At 36.6% G+C, this 21090-nt stretch overlaps 1 protein-coding gene across 1 annotated transcript; it reads left to right on the forward strand.

The window, feature by feature from the left end:
- Positions 1-675: 675 nt before the first annotated feature.
- Positions 676-21025, forward strand: LOC128672422 (pro-resilin-like). Its single transcript, XM_053749562.1, has 4 exons — positions 676-804; positions 2185-2224; positions 18726-18795; positions 19312-21025. The coding sequence occupies exons 2-4, from the start codon at positions 2204-2206 to the stop codon at positions 20436-20438; spliced, it is 1218 nt and encodes a 405-aa protein (XP_053605537.1). The 5' UTR covers positions 676-804; positions 2185-2203; the 3' UTR covers positions 20439-21025.
- Positions 21026-21090: the final 65 nt, after the last annotated feature.

Below are 21090 nucleotides of genomic sequence, written 5' to 3' on the forward strand. Positions count from 1 at the left end.
CCCGCGCTCAAATGAGTTCTTTCTACCGCGTTATCAAATAAATCTTATTTCAACTGCACTCGTACGTTGAACTTTTAATTACCTAATTAAATGAAATTGGATTCTGAATATATTTCTTATTTCAATCGATTTTGTAAGATTATTGTCTATTCTTTATTAGTCTGTGAAGCCTATAAGACACTTACAGCTTTCATGTTAAAAACAATACGTATTTATTAAATGTTATTTTACCCATCTCGTTCTCTGTTGACCATCAAACAAACACACAAGTCGAACGAAATTTAGTTTTCTCGAGTAAAATTAAAAAAATACTATTACATACTATTACTTTTGGATTTGTAGTGGATATCATGCTCCTCTTTATTTATTTATATTTGCATACCTATATTCGGTAAAACGTGTAGGTCTAATTCATTTTGACATCAATTTGTCTATTTGTACTCATGTTTTTGGCAAATAAATGTTTTATTTCTTTGTTTCTTTCATCCTCGTTTACTTCGGAACCCTAAAAAGAGTTGTTTCGTATTCGACATTAAGAAGAAAGCGGGACTTTTATTTTTTTTAAAACTTAACACTAATGGTCTCTGATTCAGGGACACAATAATTTCCAAAAATCCAATAAAAATCATAGATGTAAGCGAAGATGTGCCGGAGGGGATGCGTTATATATGACGATGCGCAAGCGCCGCCGCCAGTTAACGCAGACACTGCGCGCGCCGACGCATCCCATACCCGGACATCTTGTGTCGGACACTAGTTACGCCGGACACTCGCGGGTGACACCTTGTGGATTTGAGATTGAGGGTGAGTATTTCAGTGAAGTGGTTTAATTTCATATTGACGTGTGGATTATTATTATTTTTTATTATTATTTAGGTTTCAAAACCTGAAAAACTTTTAATGTTATGGAACTGCTTGTACTATTTCTATAATATCATAGAAATAGTAAATAAATATTCAAATAAAAAACTTTCGTCATAGTAAATTAAAAATAAATTAATGATATAAAATTATGTATTATATCACTTTATTAGAGAAGTAATTAGTAAAAGAATGTAATAATAACAAGTAAATGAAATCAAAAAAAATATTTCTCACTTAAAATACACCTATACTCGTATATCAGCCAAATTCTCACAATAGACTTTGTATATGCAATAAGTAGCAGTAAGTATAATTAGTATTCAAACAATCGAAAAACTATTCAGACTAGCTCTGGAAAGGATAAAATTTAAGGAGCTGACAGCCAACTTTCACTAATATCTAATGTCAAAACCTTTTGCAAAAAACGGCTGAATTGTATAAAATACAAACAGTCCTAGTTATAGATTAGACTAAGAATAAAAATAATGAAAAAAAATATATATATATATATGTCACACAAAATATATATTAATATATATTTTGTGTGACACAAAATATATATTAATATATATTAAAATATATATTAATATATATTAATATATATTTTGTGTGACAATTTTCAACAATTTTATTGGAAATACATATATTTTATTTATTTATTCAAATTTTGACATTTTTAATAATGATGTAAATTCGTCCTCCTAATTTTTAATATATATATAAGACCTATATTTGTTAATTGACGTCCTTGGAGGCTGCGGTGAAGTTTGTTGCGCCGCTTCTTCGTCACCTGCGCTTTGGAAGCCGGCAGTAGACTTAGTTTAAGTAATTTTTTGACGTCAATAAATGATATACATCATTTATTGACGTCAAAAAATCATCCTAAATTGAATAAAGAATTTTGAATTTGAATAAACATAGATATTTCCTGAATGTATCTCAATTTTAAAAAATTACAATTTTAAGATATTTTCCTGGCGTGATTACTTTGTAGTAGTAACCTCATTATTTTAATTAGCGAGTAGCGTCGTAGCAGTGGTGTTACAGTACAGCTAGAATCGTGACGGAACTCGGAGATCCCTGAACCTCACGCCTCAGCCTTAACCACTAATTACATGACTGACTTCGTTATAATTACCCAAGGCTTGATATAATTCTGTAGCGAATACTGCAACAATGTGATACGAACACATTTATTGTATTCCAACTGCTGATGATTTTATAGTTTAAAAGACGCGATATAACCTAAATTTTATGAAAATAATGAGATGGAATAATTCTGAAATCATTTTCAAAACTAAACTAATTGGATTGTTGCAGATACCGCAGGTCCGGAATCATGACTCGAGTCAACGTAATTGTGAGTACTAACATATAATTCTTGCATTTCTGTTTTTGTTCATATATTTTGAAGTATCATCAATGATGCACAAGGAAGTCAACAAGTATATAGAGAGTATCTTGTAAGTACTCAAGTATCTTACAAGTATATAGAGAGCAAATTCGACATTTCGGGGGTTTAATAACTATTCAAAGGTTAAATTACTTCTGTTTTTTTATACTACTGAGCAAGCAAACAGACATGCGGCCCACCTGGTGGGAAGTGGTCACCGCAGTCTATGGACGCCTGCCAGGACCAGGGACCCGATTCTATCGCAATCCAAGTTCACTTTATTAATTTTCTCCGATTTTTTTAGATGGTTTTAAAGAAGTTTATTAACGAAAAAATTCAATTCACAGAAACAGTGCTAGATCTTAAAAAAAATGCAGATAACTGATGAATTTCGTATGTGTGAGAATCGAGCCCCTTCGGTATCCCACGCGTCGCCGGCCCTGAATAAGTCTCGCCCTTTTTAAAGAACTCCGTGTTTGTAGTCATTGCTAGTGATTTACGGCGTCTATTGTTAGTTTGGCGCGTATTTTAATTTCAAAAATAATTTAGTTTCCTAGACAGTATGCAAATATTTGATATATTTTGAGAATAATGCAATGCGGACGCGGGGTCAACGCTCTATAACAATATGGCCAATATCAATCACTTCATGAATGTCAATCAATTTGAACAGATCGGATAATAATGTGTTTGCACATAAAACAATGCTAGTTTCCAGCAGAACACTACTATCAGAATTTAGAAGTATTTTTGTAATCCGAAATATTAATATCATAAATTACGTTTGAAAAACATACATACTAATTATTATTTTTTATTTTTCAAATTTGAATCGGAACTATATATAATGATACTACAACTATATATAACTATATATATCGGATATAATGATTATATCCGATTTGAAAACTAAAAACTTACTTCTGGACATACATTTAAGTTAGTTTCAAATTATAACTTAAATCTAATCCAATTTTACCATTTTCGTTTCTCATTTTCTTTCCTCGCATATTTCACCCAACGTGGTCACAAATCTCAGTTAAATCCGAGCTAAATGAAGTTTCTACAGAAACGTAATTTTGTATCCACTCAGGTTTCAACTACATACACCTTGGTCTGACTCGGGTCGCGGCGAACTTAAACAGAATGCATTACTTTACATTCTTTAATTCGTTTTTAATTAAAATAATTGCGGAGTGATGTTACTAGGTATATTTCTATTTATCTCAATAAGTTTTGGATAGAATTAAATAAGTAAATTTAATATGACATATGTACCTATATTTAATGATACATAAACATAATTGGCAACGTCTGAGGGATCGCCTTCATCAGATTTTCGGTATAACTAGTAGGCTTGTTCATGAAACGAATACATATTATGACGTCCGTCAGATGGCTCCCTGAGCAAATATCAATTTATCGAATTCAATATCGCAAGCTAACAGAAACGTAAAAAAAATAAACATTTAGAATTTGCAAACATATTGTTATAATTTTCATTGGCATGTCAACAAACTGTCCACACTTGTTGGTAAAAACTAAACCTATTGCACTTTGTTTGGACACCCAGTCAACGTTTAAATTTAAGTACCGAACTAACAAATAACAGAAACCTATAGTTTTCATAAATAAAAATATATATAAGGCACATCCACGCAATAATATATATGTAGTTAGGTATTCACAGCGCCAAAGTTTAAAAAATCTGTTCATTCTCCCGCATTCTACCAATATCAAGGATCATGTATCCACCTACATTGACATGCAACTCAAATCTGATATGCGTGAGTCATAACCATCTTTATACAAATAAAGCCAGTTTATTAAACCTTCAGAAGCAGCTATAAATAATGCCAAGCCGCTTCCGACGCGCGGTTGTGTAACATCGAATTTCTGATTAGTGTGGTGCAGTCGTACATCTGACAGTCACCGGCAATGCGGCGGATAACTCATCATTATTAAAGAATGAAGCTGAAACGGTCGACGATCCGATTTGAAAAATCGTTTCTGTGTATTGTAGCCGCATTCGTGTCGAAGGCTATTAAAAAATCTTGAAATGTTTACAGGAGTGAATCCATAAAACAGTTGCGTATAATATGCTCAGAAAATAACGTAATACGTAGCTCGAAGAGTTGTTCAATAAATGAAGTACCTATGTTCCATAAAAACAACAAGCTAAAATGTTATATGTTAAAACAACAGATTGTGTGAATGCGGGCCAAATCGAAACGAAAACGTGCGCCTGCGATGACAGCACATGTGCGATAATAACTGTATACTGTCTGGTGGTGGTATCCTAATGCAGTTACAAAAGATTAACACTGAAAATAGTGACAATAACTCCGTGACAAATTGCCGTATGGAACGAGAGTTGGCGCTGAATTGTAATGGGCTATTCTGGTCGGGCCCAGACAACCTTGAGATATGCTGAAATGGTCAGCTCGTGCCTTCTCCGGGATTCAAATTAGACGTAATTTATTGTTCTCCATTTTATATTTTTGTCAGAGTTTCTCGTGACGGCTTCGGGCTTACTTAAAGGATAATATGTAATATCTTATCCCATGTATCATATACTGAGAATTAATTTTAAAAGAAAATGTTTTGTTCAATTAAACTGTTTATTTTATTGCGAAAATTCCGTGAAAAATTGACGCGCGCGAAACCGCCTATGAAAACTAACAAAGACAATTAAAACCGCTATTAAATTTTAACAAGTCATTGTGTCTTAATCACAAAACCTGACATTATCTCAATCATAGCAGTTCGCATAGTTTTCCCACTTCAATGCCTCGGAAGGAAGGAAGCATTTCCTATACGGTTGGAAATTTCTTTTATCAAATTAGAGAAACGATCGCTTTTACTTGTCATTCATTTCTTATTTATTTATTCATAATTACATTAAAATTAGTTTAATAATATGCATACTTTATAAATTACCGATAAAGATACTCTTGTGACCATAAATTCGAAGCCTACTATACTAAATATGCATGGATGACCAGCTAAATATAAATGATCAATATCAATGTTGTTACGTCATGTTACTAACTAATAACTAATATTTTTGAATTAGCTGCTTTTCTTTGATAATAATTTCCTCTTTCTTAGTGTCTTGTCTTGTCTATGCAAAAACCATTCATTGAGTAATCGTAGAAAAGAAACGGCCAAACATATATTTTTCACATTTGCCTATAGTTAGAGGTAAAACTGCAAATTTCTCTCAACGCATATAAAACATGTAGTAAACATGTAACTTATGGTAATGTGAAGAATTTCGGGAAATTACATTTCCAAATCTTGTTCCGTCGCTGACTAATAAATTGGCTGACTAAAGACTAAAACTATGTATCTTGAAACTAAAACTATGTAACTATGTATGACTAAACTAAAACTATGTATCTTGAACTTAGGCCTTTACTTAAAACTTACTTACTGAACCGTAAACCTGGAAGCGCAAAATTATGTTTGTACAGCGAAAGTTAGAAGCAGTCAGTAGGTCTTAAGCAGTACTAACCTAGCAACTAGGAACTACTATTGTCATAACGTTATGTAGTTATTCAAATTGGTACTTATAACGAGTGGTCTAATGTGAAGAAGAGAGCAGATGAGATAATCCGTGACGCAATGGCCGGTCGGGGAAAGCGGTAAGAAGGTCAATGTCATGTTTCCGCGCATCGGCCGCTCAGCGCGCGTTGCGGTGCGCACGAGTGGAATTACGTCACAAGTTTGTATTAATACCGGTTAGCGCGTGCCTTTTAGACGCGGTGCGTACTCACGCACCGTGGCTTAGCAATGGAATATGCAATGTTTTGAAGGGATGTTTATTTTCCGCGTTGGCTAATTTGAAAGGCCAGGCATAAAATGTGGTATTTTAGTTTCGTAAATACTCATTTTCCTCTGAGAGAAAGCTTACAATTATTATTAAGTATGATATATAATATTTTTTTCTTTGGCCTTATGTAATTTCCTAACTTTTACGAAGCTTTTACTAATATTAAAAATACGATTGTTCAATACAAAAGTGATTAAAGTGTCAGCGAAAGTTCCGTATAAAAATATATCTGCTTTATCAATGCCATGGAGCAATAGATCTAGATCTTTCAAACTTTTGTCAAGATTAGTTCTCAAAGGATGATTGATTCCAAATCGTCATTGATACACTTCCTGTTGGTTTCTACAGCATCACTGTGTTATGAAAGAGAACTATTGTGAGGTGTTGGTTAATAGCAACTACATTTGGGAGCGAGTATTCATCTTCTTCCTTGTTCATGAGGTCGATAAATTGGTCATTAGTAATTTGTCAGTGACATGACCCTGTTAATAAATAGAGACTATGTTCATATTTTGGCTCAGGTCGACCTAACACATTATACCGTCTTATATTCGTGTGTAAATCTACATTTGTGTTGTGCAAATTATCGTTAAGCTAATTTAACCACACTAAAAGGATCTCGGAGAACAGGGTGAAATGATCCCAGAATGAGAGGAGCGATGGTAGATCTGATATGTACTTAAGCTGGCGTCTCCAACCAGGAAATAATAATGTTAATGACCACCGTCCAGTCCAGCCGCGCTGATGATGAAGATGATACGGTTTATGGGATAAGGTCTTTTAAGGTTCCATGACCTTCGACATCAGCGAGTTCCCTGGCAACCGATTTGTTTTCTCACGAGCTTTTTGCCACATTCATACAATTTGCCTATATAACGTCTGCTTTCATTGATCATACATTCTCAGTCTCAGCCATTGTTGTTTTAAACCAACACTTTGTAAGTTCTTTCATAAAATTAGATAATGCAAGTTTACTCACATCTTAATCAATCAATGTAATTTTTTGCAAAGAAAGAATAGTATTTAGCTTCTAGCAAATGAAGTGATTGCAAAAGATGACATGAAAATACATAATCTTCACAAGAACTTTTTATCCTAATCCATTAGTGTGTTTACCCACGCTACTAGGGTCAGGTACAGACAGACGTCAAGACTCTTCTTACATCTTATATATCTACTTTCGGATGCCATCTTTTGGAAATAAATTTTCTCCTCTTGTACACCTGTGGCGAGTAATAAAGGAAGAGCTTTCGTTCTCTATTTTGAGTTATCCACAAAGACCGTAACAACGAACTGTTGTGGTTCAGTTATAGCATCGGTTATGTCACCGCAGCAAGCTAATGCCACTTTGTATACTTCATTAGAGCGATGTGTGCTTCCGGAAGAAATCATATCAAATGTCACTGATGATCGTGTCAAAATTTGCTTTTTCCTTAATTTTTATGTAATTGACATTAATTTAGTTGGATAAGATTGCATTTGACATCACCAAAGTCCCGGGCATCCTAATGAAATTGAAAATGTGAATTTTCTGATATGTGGATGTTTGTTATCAAAATCTCTTATTCTACCGGCTGCATTTATATGAGATTTGGTACGCGGATAGAACATAAGCTGAGAAATCACGAAGGATGTTTTTACGGGAGCAGAGACTCTGCTCCCTCTGTAGACAGTTGTCTATAAAAACGAAATTAAAATTTTATAATTTTAATTCTCTTAAATTTTTAATTCTATAAATATAATATATAAAATTTAATTCTATAAAAACTAAATTAAAAATTTACAGTTTTTACCGTTGTCTATAAAAACGAAATTAAAAATTTAAGAAACCCCTCAGAAATTGCTGGCATCATCTCATAAATGGCTGACGATCTCCAAATAGATAAACGCACATTTTCCAAGCATAGCTAAGTACACTCTCGATTAAATTATCTTACTAGCACTACATCAAAATTGATTCAGTCGTTTTCCTGATACGATGCCGCGGACAAACATACAGATACACAGACACGTCAAACTTATAACTCCTTCTGTCGTCGGGGCTTAATAAAAACCTGACAAATGTCTGAAAGCATTTACGTAAATTAAAATTCGTTTCAGGGCTGCGATAACCTACAGTAGACAGACACACATACATATTAAATATATACAACCCGTCATTACGGCGTCGGACTGCATCACTTCAGATTCCGTTGTCAGCAAGTCCAAGGAAAGTTATAATACATTCTATTCAAATTATTCTTTTGAATTCAAATATTTTGTCTCATTGTACGCGAGGATAATCCAGGTGAAGTGGAAGGGAAAGTCATTTGAGCTGGTAATCCGGCTTGCTTTGCTCACTAGCATCGTGTTATATAATATGTGAGACTAGGTGTAAATAGGTCGTGTCGGAATATTGGACTAAGCAGGAGGGACAGTATGTGGGTCGTTCAAAGAAGTGATTATGGAGATGTCACTGACGGAGCTTCTTATAGTCTTGAAGTGTGAAGATAAAAACCTATTCTAGTCAGAGTCAGTATGAAGTGGTATATTTTATTGTCATTTATTGAAATAACCGATACTCGCTATCGCTCACTTCGATCACTATCGGTCACTGTCGGTCAATACTTGACCTACGAAAAATACTTTTAGAAAGTTATTTCTTGTCAAAATCTTCCACACGCCTGAACAATTTTACGTACTACTCTCGTAGTGACACATAAACTCAGTCGTAAAAACCGCGAGCTGCGTTCACACCGTCATTCACTAGAAGTTTACATAATTCTAAGTGTGAGAGTTAGCGCCGTCGATCTTTGTGCGTTACTGATTTTAATCTAGAGCCAAAATTACAATAAGTTATTTTTTTTCTATAAGTAATTAATAATTACGGTAACCATTTGATAGCACCAAAGAAAAACGTACGTACGATACGTAAAAGCATTCATTCATTCATTTCTTACTTTCTTACTGCTTATCAATATTATGACAAGCCATTCAGCCGTGGGTCGTGGGTCCACGTCCGAATTCATTCAACGTAAATCGTATATCTTTCACAAACAATTTTTAAATCGTGTTGCTGACTGTACCTACTGCTGGTGCGTCGAAGACGAATACTTTTACTTTCGTCGTGAGAACGCGTGATGAAGTTATGTCATTCGCGTTATTCAAATGGCGCGTTATCTACTTTATGTATTGTAGATTAGGTTCCTCCCCGGTACCGAATGACATTGTTTTCAGGTGCCTTCTAATACCGTGTCGGAACTATCTTTATCTGTTGCTATTTACCTTTTGTTAGGTCCTCACTTTTAATTAATTCAGCTGTCAGCTTGAAACGAACTAATGAGCGTATTCGTGTAGTATCTACAAGCTGTAGCTCAAATCAATACAAAGGTTAAAAGACAGGAGCAGAGATGATAACCATTTCTGTTTTCTTTTTTAATTTTATCATCCTTATCAAATTCTTACAAAACAAAAATAAATGCGCAAAGTCCTAACGCGAGCCCTAATATCTTTCGTGAATTAATTGTGAGTTGTTAATGCCAACCTGTGACAACAATATTTATCCTCGCTGGGTTCCGAACCTAGGACCTCGGGGGTCGTCGGCCGATGACGCACTGAGCAGTCAACCCCGCCCCCTGTCTTCTCTCCACGATCTTTATACAGCTGCATGAATATGTATGCATGTGTTCGCCTACGTAATTGTTTTTTCCGTTGAGGTAACATTTGAGAATTATGCAAGCGTTATTGCAAACTGTAAATTAAGAAGTTACCTAATTTTACATCCATTTAAGGTCATTTTAGCTCGCTATTAAATGACCCTTTATTACTTACTAGTTGGTGCCACTGACTTCGTTCGTTTTTATTATTATTTTGACACTGGTTTTACTTTGGTTTCTTTCTGATCATCGTTCAGTAGTTAGTTTAGGTTAACACGTTCAAATATACATACGCAGAATTATCCTGAGGCTTCACTCTTTTGCTTTTTATAATACAGAGTTTGTATACTAATTTGAACGCCTCTTGCTCGCGCTTGCACTTACTAGATGAAAATAAATAATCGTCTACTAATATATTACCAAGCAAGCCGTTGTGTTTTTCATGTCAAGTAATGCTCGCGACCCTCAGGCGTTAGGAATACCTACGACGTAACGAGGAGGTGGAATTTTTAAAATATTTTGCTAACATTGAACACAACAATACACTTAAATAAACAATCGCACTGCTTCTTTGGAAAGTGGGTCACGCAGCGCTACAAGGAAGAGGACGGATGCGGCTTATGTCTTACATTGATTAAAATATCACGTGATGATAATCACATGATCTCGGGGGTCATATGGAGCGTCCGTTTCCCCATTCTAAGTGACCCCAGTAATGACGTCATTGCGCAACGAAGAAAATTGGCGGGAAAATCGCCGTCGCCATTTTATTTGAAAGTGTCATGGCGGCGCGGCGTGTGGCTTTTAATAAAACGCTTCCTTGCAAAGCAATTTTCTATACAAAGCATGTGAATGTCTCAAAGCAATGTTTTTGACTTGACACGCCACGAAGTTTCCGATGCAATTATTTTCGAGTCTTTGTATGTATTTCGCGCCAATTCAGACTGACAATGTTTAGGCAATTACTCTGGACTCGGCATTTTCAAACATACACAAATTGTTTTTAATTGAATCACCGAAAATATCTGGTAATTTGTTTTATTTATAGATGTTTCATTTAATACGTATCGTTGAGTCTTACTTCCATACTTCGCGCACTCGAAAATAGGTAATATGTTTTTGAAAAACCATACCGTTTTATTCCTAAGCATGTATAAAAATACAGCATCATCAATTAATTTAAGAACTTTGTTCTAGTCAGTGGAGCATTTTCCGTCTAATTCTGTCCTCAGCCATTGGTTTCACCTCCCTGTACGACACGACCTCTCCTCCTCTTTTATTTCTTTGTATTTTATAAAAATACAAAGAACATCCAAAACAGTATCATTGTATTTTCATGCGCAATTACTTCCTAAAATACTTCCTCCAAACAATCATCTAACAAAGCATGAGAATGTGACAGAACTATTTCAAAAGTTGAATCGTCGCGGGCGCAAAGAATGGGCGTCAAGTTTTAATAGTTTCCGATCCAATTAGACTTACACAGATCACTGGGAATGCGGTGAAGAATGGATGTTTTGATGAAGAATAGACCAGGGCTGACATTTGCACAATCCGGATTATTGTGGATAATTCGCACGGCGCCGTGGGACGGATGGGAGGAGATATGGAAAGGACAATAGAGCACGTTGCTAAATGTTTAACAGCCTTTTTATAACGCACGTTATCTTGTGGATCCCACCGTGGTTTGCCTAGTCTCATGCGAATATGGGTAGTATGACGTGCGCCATATGTTTTTCATCAACTCTCAAATTTTCCATTTTTTATTTACTCTCGGTTTTGCCTAGCTTAATTATTCATCTTCTTAATACCCAACCTTAATTGCATCTCAGATTTAACTTTGACTTCACTGCCCTAGAAGCTGTCATATTGATTAGTTACTCGTCGAATACAGCACGGTTTTTAATCGATCTTCAAATTACTTACTCACATCTCAATCTTCTTAAACTCTTCATTATTCGTCTAGAGCCTCTTTCTCTGTCACATTTAGGCTTTGAATCCCCGAACTCTGAAGTCCAAATTGAAACAATTTTGGATTGCGATTTTACGACGAGATTAATATCAAGCAAATAGCCTCTTAAAAATTGAAACCAAAATTCTTTAATTTCAATGACTTAATGACGTCAAAAATGTAACATCAAGATCGTAATAATGTCGACTCCCTGCACCTAAATCGTCAGTAACGAGACACACATAACTGTCACGTTACATAACGCCGTCATTGGATCGTTGACACCTCACTATGGCGCACTGGCGCGATGCCTTCCGACGGGGAAGCGATCGCTGCGGTTAAGGCTTTTTGCGACCGCCGCAGATCTGATGGGCTGCCATCCACTCTTCATTAACGATATCGCCGATCTGTTACGTTGGCGTCTCATCGTTAAAGTTATTCCTTGTTAAATCATCATTCTTGAATCAAATCACGGATTATTTTTTCTGCAACAGGATTCTCCACGTTTTCGGTGAAAGTTCACAAAATTCCCTAATTCTCTCATGCTTGAGCTTGTTTCATTCGATGCTGTGGTGTCAGGTAGCCTGGGGTCAGCATAAAGTATAAACCTACAATATTCCGCAATAATAAAATATACATAAATAACACTATGATCAAATTAAAGATTTAACTTTCATAAAGTTTTTCCTGTAAGTAGTACGATACCTTTTTTCTTCTCTTACTTTATGTATTCAAATCAATTATCAATTTCATATTCGACCTTGATCATATTGATCAATGTCGACAACTTTATAGAATGTGATGAGGGTCAGACCAGCTATTGGTACACGAAAAGGCTTTCATAAATCATCCTAAAAATAGTGATATGACGTTGTTTCCCAAATATTTGTTTAATGAAACACCATAAATCTCTCAGACGGCGTGACCTTCTCTGGTTTCCTAACGCATGAGCTCGTGACGACACGAGTTGCGCATATTATGTTTAATTTTCCGTATACAAGTAATCCCAGTAGCCCACTGCATGTCATATACATGGTAATAGAAACGCACTCACAGTGAATTCTGGCAGGTGGATGTGCATTTGACTGTACTAGCAGATTGGTAGCGTAATATTTGACGTTTATATTATTTTGACTATGAAATATGTTTAGTGTGAACTGCAGATTCGTAATTTTGGGTGCGTCAATGTTGACAGTGCAACTAGACAAAGTAATATTTTATTTTATTGTGCTTATGAAATATACTTAGTATCTTGACTTGTAAATTAATTATATTGAGAACCTTCAACAACTCCGCCACCTGACTTATGAACTAACACAAACCAGGAGTTGACTTATTATTATTATTAACAATTCCGTTCAAAAGGTTTTGAAGCAAAGATACCTAAAGGCTTGACAAGGGCAATAAATATCTACTATTATAGAATAGGTGATTGTCCAACTCTTTAATATCCATGGAATGAATATGTAGGTACTCCGTACAACAGTACCTACTGGTTCCATGTTATCTAATGTCAAAAACAATATAAGGAGCTTGTATGACAGTCACATGCGATCATAATGGTATAGAAGGCTGTAAAGATATTTAAAAAACATTTCGAAAAGTAAGTCGCGGAATTAAAAAAACTAATTTATTTAAATATTTGTAAGCATATTAATATTTATTTAAATAAATTAATTAGCCTATTAAACAATCTATTTAAAGCAAGGAGTGTCAACGATCCGTTACCAGGACAGCATAATTTGACGATGGTATCAAACAATAGCGCGGACCGCGTGCGATGTGATGCGGCGCGAATCAGTTCGCACGTGTATTGTTTGTGTTTATGTCTTCGTTTCATGCCGTGATTATTTATCTTTTCTCTTATAGAGCAAAAGACATTACGTCTACTATTGTTAAATATCTAAAAACACCTAACTAAATCGATATTCGAAGGTTCAAAAGGTTTCTGAACTCTTTATTGATTCACCACCTGATGTTTGCTCCCGTAGGAATCTGAATAGCTTGTTACCTGTCATATAAATATGGCTATTGATATTAGGTGGATGGCGAACACCAAGGACCAGGAATTCATGGAAGGAAAGTGAAAGATAGAACAAACAGATAACAAGAAACAAGTTAACGTTACAAAAGACTGCATTTGTTATAATTATCTTATTAATAATACTTGTTACTTTATTAACAAAACACTTTTGTTTGTTTATGTTTTCGGTTTTGTGCATAGTTTTTGTATACTTGCGACTAGATCGGCTATTGTTCAGAGATTACACGCTAATTACAACTCGTTACTAGATGTTTATGTTACTACAGGCAACAATAGTGAAAGCTTAGGTTCAACGCATCTAAACATAATATAGACAAGCATCATACGAGATTCATTATCACTGTAATAATATTACAGCTGTAAATGTTATGCATCTTAATTACTAATTTGTTACATTTTTTTTTAATTTTAATTAATGTTACATGTACTTTACTGGCCCAAAAGTGACCCTTAGTGGGCCACGTTTATGTAATCGGTGTTTTAAAATGAACAAATATTAATATACCCGTCTACTTTATTACATTACAAAAATGTATCTTTGAATGAGTTATTAGATCTATGCCATTTTGGACACCGAAAAAACTAGCAAACAAATGGATTTTCCCATATACAAATGACGACCTCGGTGGCGCAGTGGTAAAGTGCTAGCTTCTGAACCGAGAGCTCCCGGGTTCGATCCCCAGGCGGGTCGATGATGTAAAAATGATATTTTTCTGATTGTCGTCGTCGTGGATGTTTATCTATATATGTATTTGTTATAAAATATATCATCGTTGAGTTAGTATCCCATAACACAAGTCTCGAACTTACTTTGGGGCTAGCTCAATCTGTGTGATCATTATACACCTAATCCATCCTCTAGAATCACACCACAAACAGACAAACGCGACTTTGTTTTATACTATCTCACGATATTTCATCTAGCAACAACATTAGTATGAATAAATTCCGATACTCATACTGAAGTCACCGGGAAACCTAATCACCGGCTCATCCTTGATTGATATTCTTATTACTGCGATTGTCTTTGAAGATATAACAACAGTTACTCATCAGGTCCATTGGTATTCCGCTGGCTTTCCTCCCAAGGTCTGAAGCTACATCTGTGACAGTGGCGTAGCTAAAGGGCTGAGCTTTGGGGCCCCCAAACTTAGGAGCTCTCAGGACCCTGACCTATGACACATCACTCATCATTTTACATAACAAAAAAATGATATTTTTTCTACCATTTTTATGGATATTTTTATGGACTACCATATTTAGACACAATCATAGTTTGATTTCATTAGCTCCAAAGTTCGATAAACGTCTACAAAACTGGTCGATCTGAAAAAGATCATTTTCCATCTTGATCTGACCGGGGTTAAAACCCGCAGTGCATTAAAATGCAGTGTTACAATATAATACTAGGTGTTCGCCGCGAACCTAGACCTCGCGACGACAATACATTTTTACAAAATTGTGAATATTTCAAAAGCTACTTAACCGATTTTGTTGCCCCACGAAGTTAAAAATTCTATTGGCAGATCCTATATACCTTTTAAATTTCATCAAATTCAGACCAACGGTTCGAAAGTTATCGCGTTACGAACATACATACATACCTACATACATATATAGAAAAAAATATTTTTGACTTAAGTCGATTTGTACACCTCGCTCGCTTCGCTCGCTCGACCAACTAATGTTAGGTTATTACCATTGCTACGGTCGTCATGTAAACGAACAGTTTGGTTGACATGAGGCCCTAGTTTTTGTTTTTGCCCACTACCTTTCCCACCTAGCTACGCCACTGGTCTGTGGTTTGCCAAGGCTTCCACTTCTGAGGCAAGCTGGAGCGGTTACGACACTCAGGAGACAATGGAAGCCATGCAAATGTATTCTAATTATTGTAATAGCACATTTCTTCGGTGATTTAGTGCATTGTATGCCTGTTACCTGCTCTGTGGCTTGTGAGCTATGTGGGGTAACGACCACGGATTGTGAGGCTTAGAGTTTCATTGTAACTACTAGACAACACTCTGGCAGCCTGTCTCCCGGTGACGAGGGCTGGTTTATGACTAAATGACTATAAAGTCATCGTTATACAAACTTTTGTAGCACCACTATCTTCCTGTGAATTTTCGCGAAAACATCGCGAGGAAGCTTGGACGAAATGATTATGACAATATTTTCAATATTTTTGTAGGTTCTAAGTTTGTACATAAAACGACCTCTCTCCTCTTCTATCCATATTTATATCCAAATCTTTACTTACGAGTATGTATGAAGATTTGTGACGACCTCGGTGGCGCAGTTGTAAAACGCTTGCCTCTGAACCGAGAGGTCTCGGGTTCGATCCCCGGTCGAGTCATGATGGAAAATGATATTTTTTTGATTGGCCCGGGTCTTGGATCTATATATTTGTTATAAAATATAGTATCGTTAGGGCTAGCTCAATCTGTGTGATTTGTCCCCAATATATTTATTTATTTGTTGAAAGAAGGGAATGGAGTTCGCTGTTGACACTTCATAAGTAAAATTTTCTTTTATACAAGTCGGAAAAAATATTATTAATTAAAACTAATTATTTAAAATTAAATTGTAAGTCATACGTAACTAACTCACTGACCGAATAAATTATGTAAACTTTTGTCAATTATAAAAACACAGTTGAGTAACACTAAACTCAATTAAAATGCCCAATAAGCATTTTATTCGTGTAATCAACGCAATTAAACGCTCTGTTTCTTTATAATATCATCGGCTGCACACATATCATTATATGTATGTCTGTATGAAAGAAATCATGAAAGTACATATATTAACGCTTGCAAAATTTTCTATATACGAAAGCTTCAAAAATAGCTCTGTAATTACTTCAATGTCGTATTGGAGGTCTTTCATTGCGTCACAACACTAAACCTACAAGGACAGGATGGTGGCCGATCTAATGTAATACATTTAATTACGTCTATCTCGTACGAGGTTAACAGAGCTTCAAAGATCTTATTACAATATATAATGATGAGTAATATTTTTTCCAAATTGATAATATCGAACTTATAACCTATCAATTCACGCGCGGCCCGATCTCACGCGATGCTATTGTTTTTTTTTGTTAGACCCTGGATCGAAGGGTTAAAAAGTAAAAATATTTTTTTAACATAACAATTTCGATTTGTATGAAAGATCTTTGTATGAAAGATCAAAGATCTTATCTTCGTTATGCGTACTTCATTGATAAATGAAATTTAATCTTTCACAAAAAATGGAACAAAAAAAATTATAATTTCCTTTATATGAACTATTATTGGCCATGCTTACCACATCTGTTCGCGATTGTTTGTAATGTTATTTACAGTATAGAATATAATACATTTTAGATGATGTTTATCATACACATACAGCTACTTATTTTGAAATACGGATGTGACGGCTAAAATATTCCAGAATTGCTTTATTTGTATATTCAACGAGCACCATTTTCGACAGATAACAATCTAAAGTAAGGCAAAAACGCAATCCTGATTTGTTTACCGAGTCGTCCGCGAAAGTGGCCCATTCTGTATGGACCGCACGGACGGACGCACAGACATTTAGTAGTTAATAAAATTGTTAGACACGTGGTTTCTCCTGATCTACATGTATCGGCTACTAATCTGTTTCATAACCATTTAAACATGGATTTACTTTGAAGAGTTCTGAATAATTCATATATTTTATTTTATAAATAGAAAAAATTTAATAAAGAATACGCGTCCAATAACCAACCGCGCCAAATGTTGAGTACAAATTAGATATTATCCAAAACTTGATTTGCGGTAACATCTTCTCAACCTATTTTGCATAGAGAAAGGTACATAAGTCAATGTTTTTACTGAATACAATTGTCAATGCGTAGGCGTTGATAGACAGAACAAGAAAATGAGCATTGTGAAATAGACGTATGTGGAAAATACGCAAGGCCACCTGAAACCTAGTAAACAGATCAAACCGCTATGAATGGGTGAAGCAAGACTCATCACTTGGGCCGTCTGCTCGTCTGTTCGCTCATGCATATTAAACTTCGTACATTTCAAGTTCACTGCTTCGTTGCAACACAAAAGGGAAATGATGTGACCTCGCCTTGACTTGCAGAATCCCACTTTAGGCAACAATTGCGTCAATGACGTTAGCACCCAGCTAGGATAATTGTACCGAAACTACTGTATTACACACTGGTCTTTACTGTTATACAAATAAAGACTGAAGTCGAATGAAGTGCGTCGGCATAGGATCATTAGAAGGCACGCACGCAACGTTGGGAAATTGATTCGTGGACAAGAAGATTAAATCCAGATTGCCTGGCGGTCGCACTAATAATAGACCGGGATATGCCAATGTATTAGTTTTGTTTCATTGAACATTATATATTGATCGCTCTGCCCACATTAATTTCAAGCAAATAGGTACCTTATAAATAATATGTTCTGAAATGTCTGAAAGTCTTTGCACCAGAGCGATGAAGAGAAAAAGGTAATTTTGGATTAGTAGAATTGTATTGATCTGTCTTGATCTGTTTATTCGTACATCTGCGTTTTTCTCAATATATTTGGATATTTTAACATATTTTTTAGATAAACTAAACTAACAGAAATAATTTGATCTTGAAAAATATTATAGTAGACTTATCAGTATTTATAATCATATCAGTATATATTAGTCAGTATTTATTTTATCAGTATTAGTATTTATATAATATAGAAGTTTGTATGGACGCCTGTGCACAGAAAGCGCTTATTTATTGGAATTCGTTTACGTACAGCAGACGTCTTTGTAGGCAGGCATTCCTTATTCCATTCATGTTTAGGGTTATAAATACAATGCGACCTTGTTTTGTAACAAATTGTGACTTGCGAGGGAAGTTCCTGGTCTTAAATCTTTATGTTTTAGTAGATTCGACGGTATACTTATCTCGTACTTTGAAATCCCTTTATTTTTACCTTTTTTTTTTCTAAATATTGTTCTTTCTTCTATTCCAGTTGGTACCTGTCCTCCTTCTGTTAGCCGCCGCGGCTGCAACTCCGCCGAAACGTCACTACAAGCGTGATGGTAAGCATCCAACGCCAAATCAATAAATGAACCACTTATTGACCTTGATATTACAGTCCAAATAATCCACGTTGCAAAACATGTAGGTTCTAACTCCAGTATCTATAGCACATATTTATATCGAAATAGAAGTGAAAATGCAAATTCTGGATTAAAAATGTTTGTATGAAGCAATCACTCACTTACCCCATGACTTACTTAGCATGTGACATAATCATTACGTACATTTTCTGTTTGTTTGACATCTGTTTTCGGCTTTTCGCACATCTTGATTCATCGCTTTCATGACGTGCTAATGAATTCTAAGCGAGATTTACTTAGGTCGCGGATTACTCAATTTAACAATCATGGAACCACCTTTTAATGTCTGAGTGTAAATAATTGTGTCACGTTAGATAACTAATCAGACATTCGATTTTCAATCGTTTATACTTACATATAACGAAATGCCCAGATTATTGAACCATATCCCAAAAATAAATGTTCCTGACTAAATTTGTGTTTTTTTATTTCCAGCGCCTCTGAGCTCGTCGTATCTCCCGCCATCGAGCGGTGGCGGAAGGCCGTCGTCATCCTACGGCCCTCCCAGTCGACCCTCATCCTCCTACGGCCCACCCAGCCGGCCGTCTTCAAGCTACGGCCCCCCACCCAGCAGACCATCAAGCAGCTATGGCCCACCACCATCCTCAAGCTACGGAGCTCCCCCAAGGCCATCATCGAGCTACGGCGCTCCTCCCAAGCCTTCCAGCAGCTACGGAGCCCCCGCCAGGCCGCCTGCGACTAGCTACGGGGTGCCCACTGGTCCTTCTACATCTTACGGCGCACCCAAACCTTCAAGCAGCTATGGAGCCCCCTCAAGGCCTTCAAGCAGTTATGGCGCTCCCCCTAAACCATCAAGCTCGTACGGTGCTCCTGCCCCTTCAAGTTCTTATGGTGCTCCCGCTCCATCGAGCTCCTATGGTGCCCCTGCTGCCCCGTCTAGCTCCTACGGAGCTCCAGCTGCTCCCTCTAGCTCATATGGTGCCCCAGCAGCCCCCTCTAGCTCTTATGCTGCCCCTGCTGCACCTTCAAGCTCTTATGGAGCACCAGCCGCCCCATCTAGTTCCTATGGAGCCCCAGCTGCCCCATCCAGCTCTTACGGCGCTCCAGCGGCCCCATCTTCGTCTTACGGCGCCCCATCCGGGGGCAGTGGTCACGGTAGCAGCGGCGGCTTCAGCAGCAGTGGCAGCGGCAGTTTCAGCGGTAGCGCATTCAGCAGCAGCGGATTTGGTTCAAGTGGATTCGGAAGCAGCGCGCCATCATCAAGCTATGGTGCTCCCTCAGCTCCTTCCAACAGCTACGGTGCCCCCGCTCCTTCAAACTCATACGGAGCCCCCGCCGCGCCTTCAAGCAGCTATGGAGCGCCTAGCTCCGGTGGCTTTTCTTCTAGCGGCGGCCACGGTTTCTCGTCTAGCGGGTCTGGAGGTTTCTCCTCCGGTAGTCACTCTAGCGGGTTCTCGTCAGGTGGATCAGGAGGTTACTCTTCCGGTGGGTTCTCGTCAGGCGGGTCAGGGGGCTATTCCGGCGGCAGCAGCCACGGCTCCAGCGGCGTGCCGGCGACCATCAACCAAAGCTATGACTCCAACGGTGGCTACGTATACTAGGCTAAAGTCTGCCAGACTTTTAGCTTCTTAGTATTGGTATAGTCAATTGTTAAGTTCTCAGCCCTCTGAATTGGAGTGTCAATATGTGCTGTACTAAACGCCAGTGTTTTGTGAAAGCAAGCAAGTGGTAATGAATTTTTTTGTATTATCAGGTTTTTTATGGCAATTTTTCTATTAATCGACGTCCGGCGGCATAAATATATAAATTACTTCATATTACGATCAAGAACACATCACTGTTTGCTGTACTTATAACTAGTAAGTTTGGTGTGGTATTCATGAGCTCCAAACTGATAAAATAACAAAGACACTGAAGTACGTTGCAAAATATTGTGTCAGGATTAGCGCAAAAAGCATTCTTGGCCTATTAAACATTACCACATATCATATTAAACATACAAATCTCGCTCCTGTCAATCCTTCCTACAGTATTTCCAGCAGAACGTCCGGTCTCTCTATTTATTTAGTCATGATCAGTCCACGTTTATTATCTTCGAACAAAAAGTATTAAATTTATTTAATTGTAAACAAACTGTACAAAATTAGATTAAGGTCGAACAATTAATTAAAATTTGTACATAAATGTATTTCTTGTTTCTTTTCCCCTTGATTTTTAGGGTTCCGAAACGAACATAGAACCCTTCATGTCCGA

Source organism: Plodia interpunctella, chromosome 9, assembly GCF_027563975.2.
Source record: "Plodia interpunctella isolate USDA-ARS_2022_Savannah chromosome 9, ilPloInte3.2, whole genome shotgun sequence".
In the NCBI taxonomy this organism is placed as follows: domain Eukaryota; kingdom Metazoa; phylum Arthropoda; class Insecta; order Lepidoptera; family Pyralidae; genus Plodia; species Plodia interpunctella.